The sequence below is a fragment of the Temnothorax curvispinosus genome, unplaced genomic scaffold, assembly GCF_003070985.1.
Source record: "Temnothorax curvispinosus isolate PA1 unplaced genomic scaffold, ASM307098v1 QBEX01003408.1, whole genome shotgun sequence".
Classification (NCBI taxonomy): domain Eukaryota; kingdom Metazoa; phylum Arthropoda; class Insecta; order Hymenoptera; family Formicidae; genus Temnothorax; species Temnothorax curvispinosus.
The window spans coordinates 74,035-81,699 of NW_020213188.1; the positions used below are offsets into that span (position 1 = coordinate 74,035).

The following is a 7,665-nucleotide window of genomic DNA, read 5'->3' on the forward strand; positions in this document are numbered from 1 at the left end:
ACACACACACACACACACACACACACACACACACACACACACACACAGTCTGTAATCTTGGCTTACCCATAAAATGAACTTCCATTTTGCGAACAATATCTACTCTTTCCGTAGCATGTTGCTCAGTTTCAACCTAAGAAAAAAAATAAAAAAGGAAATTTTTATTGAAAATATTACAGCATGTATTTTATTAAGAAAAATGGAGAAAGAGACGGAGCGTTTTTCTTTAGCGTTGATTACAAATTTACGTAACATTTGCTGCTACATATGTACCTCTGAAATTTCTGTAACTTCCCAAGCACGTGGCCTGAAATCTTCCGGAGCAAAGTGTGTGATGACTTCTTCTACGGTTGCATGCTGAAGCTCGACCATTCTCATAAAAGCACGAAAACCGACTGTCGCTGCAACGAAACTCTCGTCAGTTGTCGTCTCCTCGGTAAGTACTTGAGTGATCAAGGGACCGTGGCCCTTTCTTTCCACCAACTGCACCAAAGCGTTCTGAGCATCAGGTGTTTTTAAAGCAGGGAAGATTTCAGTTCTGTAAAGACATTCGTTGATCTCGTTTACGGAAACACCTTGTCGAACCAAGTAGCCAATTGTTGCGAGTTCTCGAAGGGGAGATTCTCCTGGGCCAAATTCTTTTGCATCAAGTACCTCCATTATCTCATCGACTTCCCGAGCTATGTTTTCTCTTTGTCGCTCCACAATCTCCTTTACGGTAATATCTTCTTTAATCTTTTCCGCTTTTACTTTCTTTACTTTTTTCTGCTTTGTCTCTATACGTTTCGTTTCTTGCACGCTAGTTTCTATATGTGCTTCGGAGACCGATACTTTCTCTAGAGTTTCTGAGGTAACTTGAGCGTGATCAAGTTTTGTTTCGATGGTGAAATCAGGAGCAATATCTTCACTCGTGATTTCTGATACGACGACACTATCTCGCTCTTCGACAGTTTGTTTCGCACGTTTTTCGAATTTAGGTATGTGCTCACGTGGTTTCTGATCGTCAATTTTTTTCAAGGAAGCTGTTGCTTCGGTCACAATTGGTTCTTGGATCGGTACTATTCTTCGTGCTCTAGAAACCTAAAATGCGCAAGATAAAATGATTTGTGAAATTCTATAAGAAGTCTAGTTACGATTAAGGCACTTAAAAATTTGCACATCTTATAATACCTCCTCGGGTTTATTTTCTATGAACTCTGTTGTTTCTAGTAATTGGGTCTCTTCAACATCGACAATTCTTCTGAAAGTACAAACGGCAAAAATTATAATTTATAGATAAAACATATTAAAGATTTAAGTACGGAAAAATACCGAACAAGATAAAATGCATTACTGACTTTTCTTCTATCTGTTCCTTCGGAATAAGCTTCTCTTCACGGATTTCTTCTTTCTCAATTTTGATACGTTCAGCTTTTACTTTTTCTTTGATCTCCTTTGCCTTCTTTAGCTCGGTTTTCTTCTTTTTGTGCGGTTTCTCTTCTTGTTTTTTCAGTTTTATATCCAATTTTTCTTCCTCTTTGATCGTATCATCCAGCATTAATCGTGATTCGCTAGTAGTATCGATATGCAGTTTGGCTTTCGTTACTATCATACCAACTTCGTTGGTAGCTTTGCAAACATATGTGGCATCGTCTTCTCTGGTAGTTTGCTTAATCGTTAGAGTAGTTCTATTTTCTTCATCAAATATACGTACTTTCACATTCTCCGTATTCATTATAAGCTTATCGTTCTTATACCAAACAACATCTATAAGTTGAGGAAATAATTAATTAAAACAACTTTTACAACTGAGTTTGACAATATTTTATATGTGTAGTGATTACCTACCTGGTTTGGGGTTACCAGAATAAACACATTCAAACAAAGCGATATCCCCTTCTTTTGCATAAACGTCCGTTATTTCTTGGATAAATCGTGGGACGGCTTGTGTAGCTGAAATATCATGAAGCGCTGCGATTATGAAAAACTCTCACAACACAGAAATAGCTACAATATTAAATTTTCTTACCAAATTGATGTTTGGTGCCTAGGTTACTTGTATAAGCCTCTCATGTCAGTAGTCTAGTTAGACAAACATATATGAAAATTCATGCACAATTACTCTAAATCATTACGTCTACGTGTTACGTCTATCGTTAGTAAATCAAATTCTACCTGACATCGTGCCTCTTTCATCTTCGATGGAGTATTCGCTGTATGTGGATATATTGTCCGCTAATTCAAAATTTCCGCTACATTGACTTTCAAGTAGCAAAAATTCTTGTAATTCTTCTTGACTATCCGCTGTATGTAATTGCTGGAAAGATTCCAAATCGATTTCTCTCGGCTCTAACGGAAATATCCGTGGGTTCATGGTATAATCCTCGAGTTGTTTCTCCTTGGAGTATTTTGAAACAGGAATCTTAGATTTGGGATATGTATGATATTTTCTTTTACAGTCATGAATCGGCTTAACTGCAAATTTCTCGGGAATGGTTTTAAATATTTTTGTATTCAATTTTTTTTTATTGTGCGTACTTGGCATTTCGGTTCTTTCTTCGATTAATGACAAACAGAACGGCGATTTCTGGTTCTCTGGAGAATTTGTCTTTTTATCAATCGAATGAAAGTACTCGTAAATTTTTCTTTCGCTCTTTGACGGTGGGAACTCACCAAAGTCGAGAACGATCTTTTTCTTTCTGCATTCTGTTGAGACGTCCATTGAGAATTTTTCGTTGAATATCGAATTGTCGCTCGCCTTTTTAAACGTATCTTTAAGACTAAGGCTAAATGACTCGATAGTTGCAAGCGGTTTGCCGATCATTGTTTTCTGAACAGTATATTTAGTATCTTCTGTTCTAATTGGAGATAGTTGTTTCGATACGTTTGATATTTTTACCTCAGCTTGTTTATATTCTTCATGTTTTATTGCATTTTGCGTACTTGAAATTGACGTAGAAATATGTTTTGGTTCTATTTTCGGTTCGGTTCCAAGTGACGACATAACGTGTGTTTTTTCGATAGCAAAATCGTGTTTTACCTCATTGTTAAGCACAAATTTAACAAGTGCGCTTCTTTTATTTTTTAATAACGTTATATATGAAGAATATTTATGTTCAATAGGCTCTTTATCTTGCATTTTCTCTTGTAATTGCCTTCCTGAATCAAATATCGTTGAAGTTTGTTCCTTGTGAGAACCATCAACTTGCCAAGAGTATTGTATTGCAGTACTATTCTCTCGATCGGTCTCCATAGAATCCGAATATCTTTTCGATAAAAAATATCCTTTCGAAGGAGTTTCACCTTCATCAAGAGACAATCTGGTATCGTCGTCAATGTTCATCAAGGTTTTTGTTGATGAAAATTCACTGGTTACAGTTGAACTATCTTTTTGAGAACTCTCATTTTGTAATGTACAGTCATCCAGGCTGTCGTTCGAGAAACTGCACTCTGCATCACTCAGCATGCAATCGAGTGTGTTCAGACGATAAACGTGAGTCTTACCTCTTAAAGCTTCCTGCATTTCTTCCATTTGTGTGACCCACTCTGGTTTTCGGTACTCTTTTGTTCCGAGTATACCTAATCGACAAAACGAATATAAGAAAAGTATAACGAATGTATAGCGAATCTCTCCGGTCTTGTTAGCATTTAATTAGAAGAATTTGAGCGAGATCAAAGAGATTCGTTAATTTGCTTATAATATGTCAAAAATAAGACGGAAGACAGTGTATAAGTCGAGGATGTTGCAAGTGTGTTTAATGTGGTAGATGTAATGGAAGATGTAGGATAATGAACGGATTTTTATTAGGATGTTATAGCACTTCGATGATGTTTCTCCGATTGAAGAGCGTAGCTGAAAAGAATTTGTCTTAACCAGATTACTGCAGCCTTTGGGATCTCTGTAGAGAGGAAGATATTACCTTCTACTGATAGATACGCCGTTGTAGTTGATACACCGAGTGGATTGTGAGCTTCGAATGTGATCTCGCCCGTGTCATCGGGGAAAGTCTCAGCAATCGTCAAGACTGATGTACCATCTTCAAACTCCTCAATTTGAAATTCTTGTGATGAGACTATTTCCATGCCCTGTTTATACCATTTTCCTTTCGGTTTTGGTTTGCCTTTCATCTTTACTTCCAATCTATATAAGAAAAGATGGCAATTACATACACACACATACACACACACACACAAACATGTGTAAACACTGTGAACATACATATATATATATATATATATATATATATATATATATATAACATATACAAATATACATATACATATGCATGTATGTACATATTACTGATATTATTTATATAATCATGTAATTATAATTTGTCAAATGTGTTTTAAACGTACCTAGTTAATTCCCCATCTTTGGTAGGAACTAACTGAGGAAGCTTCTTAACTATCTCTGGGACGGATTCTTCTACATCAGTGTCGAAGATAGGAGTTTCCTAGAGATAAAATGAATTTGCATGTCTAATGTTGTACCAAGTACAATTCTATTGTTGGATATATTATTGGATGTTGTTGGATCCTGTACTTACTTTCGGAGATAGAAGATCTTCTTCCGATCCTGTAGTAAGGGATGTCGCGACTATTGAAGATGCAATTTCCGAGTCGGGCACGTACTCGTACGCTGAAAGTGCATTGTGTAGAACAGAGGCTATCATTTATAGGTATTTGCGTCGAATGATATACCTTCAACAATGAGCGATGACGTGCAGACAGCTTCGCCAACAGGATTTACAGCACGACAGGTATATTCTCCAGCATCTTCCGGGAATACTTCGGTAATAGCTAGGCTACAGACACCCTCCATGTCCTGAACAATTGTAATTTCTTTGCCTTCTTTAATTGGCTTGTCGTTGTGGTACCACTCTACTCTGGGCGTTGGTTTTCCTTCCACGACGCAGGTTAAATTAACACTCTCACCGTCCATAACTTTTACGGGTGACAGCCTCTTAATGAATGTTGGTGAAACTAATTCAATTGCTTCTTCCCATGTTATATCTGTTAAGTTAACGGTGGCCGTACAAGTGACTGAGCCACCAACGTTTTCAGCGCGACATGTGTAATTACCAGCAAGTTCTGATGTGACTTCTTTCACCATCAAGATTGATCGATTTTCTTGAGTCACGATTCTTACCTGCGGTGTCGACTGTAATACAAATTATATTTTTTATTAATTTTCTGAAATTCTGGATCTATGTAATAGAATTAAAGATTTATTTTAGACAAGCACGCAAAAATTGGAAACAGTACCTCAAGAGGTTTGCTTTCGTGGAACCATTGAAAAGATGCCGCTGGATATGATTCCACTCGTGTTTCCATGATAACAACTTCTCCTTCTGCAACAAGTTGGGGCTGAATGGGTTCTATAAACATTGGTGCTTTCACTTCGCTCGTAGTGTCTTTGCGTTCTTTAATGTTAACAGAACTCGAACTTCTCGCTTCACCAGCTTCATTCCGAACTCTTATTTCATATTTGCCGCTATCCTTGTTTGTTATTTCTGTTATATTTAATTCGGCTGTATTTTCGTAGATATTTATCTTGTGTTTGTCAGTCGGTGTAATTTCAATACCATTGCGGAACCATTTAACTTCCGGTTTCGGTATACCCTCAAAATCAGCTAGAAATTTCAGAGGTTTTCCGCGCTCAGTTATCAAAGCGGGTAAAGGTCGTGTAATTCGCGGTGCTCTGAGAACAATTGGTTTGCTCACTTTAACAATGTTACTGATCACTAAATTAGCTCTACATTCAGCGCGGCCGTATTTATTTACAGCACGAACGCGATAAACTGTTTCGTCTTCGGGCATTGGTTCTAAAATTTTCAGCATAGCTTCTCCAGTTGTTGGATTGAAAGTCATCTCTGTTCTTTCGTTTGGTTTCACTTCTTTCTCACCGCGATACCACTTTACTTCAGGTATTGGCGTACCGTCTACAACGCATTCTAATAAAGCAGGTGTATGCTCTTCAATCATCAGCGGTTTAATCGGCGTTGAGAAATGCGGTGCCACACCTTCCTCTTCTTTTTCTGAAAAGATAAATATCATATATATATAATTACTCGGAAATATGAGATAATATTTATAATTAACGCACGCCATGCATACATCTATTTCGTGCTTGCCATTCCGCAAATTATTGTTAGCTCATTTGTGTATATAGTATAACTTTTTATTTAAAGTTATATATATATAAATGATAAAGGCGTTTAAGTATTTGCGATAGAGAGGACATGCCCATTTTATAAATAATTATTGATTTAATGAAAAGATTATATAAGCGTTATTTTGTAATATTTCTATATCTATAACGGAAATTTAGTAGAGCAAATGAAAAATATCAGAAACAACATGTAAATATCAAACAATAAGTATAAATCTTATTTAAATAAATTCAAATCAACATAAAAATTAAACAATTCATATTCGATAATATTACTACCGAATATCACAAGATTGACAGTGGATGTTGCTACGCCAGCCGGATTGGACGCTCTACAAGAATACATTCCAGCGTCTTCTTCTTTAACTTTAGTGATTTCCAAAGTTGCCGTTGTCTCAAATATAGTCATAGTATACTTTTCGCTCGCATGGAGTTCTTGCTCATTTTTATACCAAGAAATTTCAGGGAACGGATTTCCTATGACAGTACATGTAAATTTGGCAAGTTCTTTCAACTCAGTGATAACAGGTTGTAACTTTTGAATAAATCTTGGAGCAATAGTTTTGTCTTTATCTGTAATTGATATTTCGACTTGAGTACGCTGCCTGCGTTTTCTTTTACGGTCTTCTACTTGGGTGATATCTGCCTTAATTTGTAACTTCACATCTTCTACAACTTCCTTTTCAATAATATTAGATGTGATTTCTTCGGGCATTTTTTCTATTACCTTAGATTTTGCTTTAACCGATTCAATAATGACTTTATCTTTCTTTTCCGAAACTTCTGCTATTTGTTCCGCAAACTTTACGGGTTTCAATTTAATAACTTTGTCTTCTTTAACTTTTTCTTCTGTTGTTTTTTCTTCACTTACTACCTCTATTTCAACTTCCTCAGGTAATTTCTTATCTTTTACAATCGTTTCTTTCTCTTCTTCGATTTTTGGACGTTCTTTCTTTTTCTTTCTCCACGAAATTTCACTTGTTGCAATCACTTCTTCAGTTATTTTATCTTCTTTGCGCAATGGCATAGGTTCCATTTTCTTTTCAATTAGATCCCGAATATTCTCAGTTGCAATTATCATTATTTCTTTTTCTTCGCAAATCTCTGTAACAGATTCTTCTTGATCAATAGGCACTACAGTAACTTCATCTCTAAAATCAACTACTTTTTTTGTTCGTTTACCACGCCGCCAAGGAGTTTCTGTTATCTCTACTGGTTTATCTTCAATGAGTTTATCATCTATTATGTCTGTTACCATTTCAGATACTGGTTGTAATTTCATTTCTACGGATTCTTCTTTTTTCACTGGCTTTAGAGTAATATCTCCTTTTGTTTCTTGCTCTTTAGGAACTTTTTTCACAGGTTTTAATATAATTTTCTCAGGTTTTGATGCTTCTGGTTTCTCTATCTTTCTCACGGGCTTCAATCGAACCTCCTCCTCTGGTTTCTCTTCAACTGTTTCTTTCTCCACTGGTTTTAATGTGATTTCTTCCTTTGAATCTTCCTCTTTA

At 36.1% G+C, this 7,665-nt stretch overlaps 2 protein-coding genes across 2 annotated transcripts in view; both read right to left on the reverse strand.

Annotated features, from left to right (window-relative positions):
* Window positions 1-2,052, reverse strand: part of LOC112452502 (titin-like) — a 12,675-nt gene extending 10,623 nt beyond the window's left edge. Inside the window, exons 1-6 of the mRNA XM_025012750.1 lie at window positions 2,046-2,052; window positions 1,828-1,932; window positions 1,338-1,746; window positions 1,171-1,240; window positions 274-1,080; window positions 67-133 (exon numbers count right to left, since the gene is read on the reverse strand). Coding sequence (XP_024868518.1) covers window positions 67-133; window positions 274-1,080; window positions 1,171-1,240; window positions 1,338-1,746; window positions 1,828-1,932; window positions 2,046-2,052 — 1,465 coding nt within the window. The remainder of the gene's footprint in view (window positions 1-66; window positions 134-273; window positions 1,081-1,170; window positions 1,241-1,337; window positions 1,747-1,827; window positions 1,933-2,045) is intronic.
* Window positions 2,039-3,468, reverse strand: LOC112452461. The gene is made up of 2 exons (XM_025012686.1): window positions 2,155-3,468; window positions 2,039-2,061 (listed from the first exon to the last, which is right to left on the reverse strand). Exons 1-2 carry the CDS (start codon window positions 3,443-3,445, stop codon window positions 2,054-2,056), a joined length of 1,299 nt encoding a protein of 432 aa, XP_024868454.1. The 5' UTR covers window positions 3,446-3,468; the 3' UTR covers window positions 2,039-2,053.
* Between the last annotated feature and the right edge of the window lie 4,197 nt (window positions 3,469-7,665).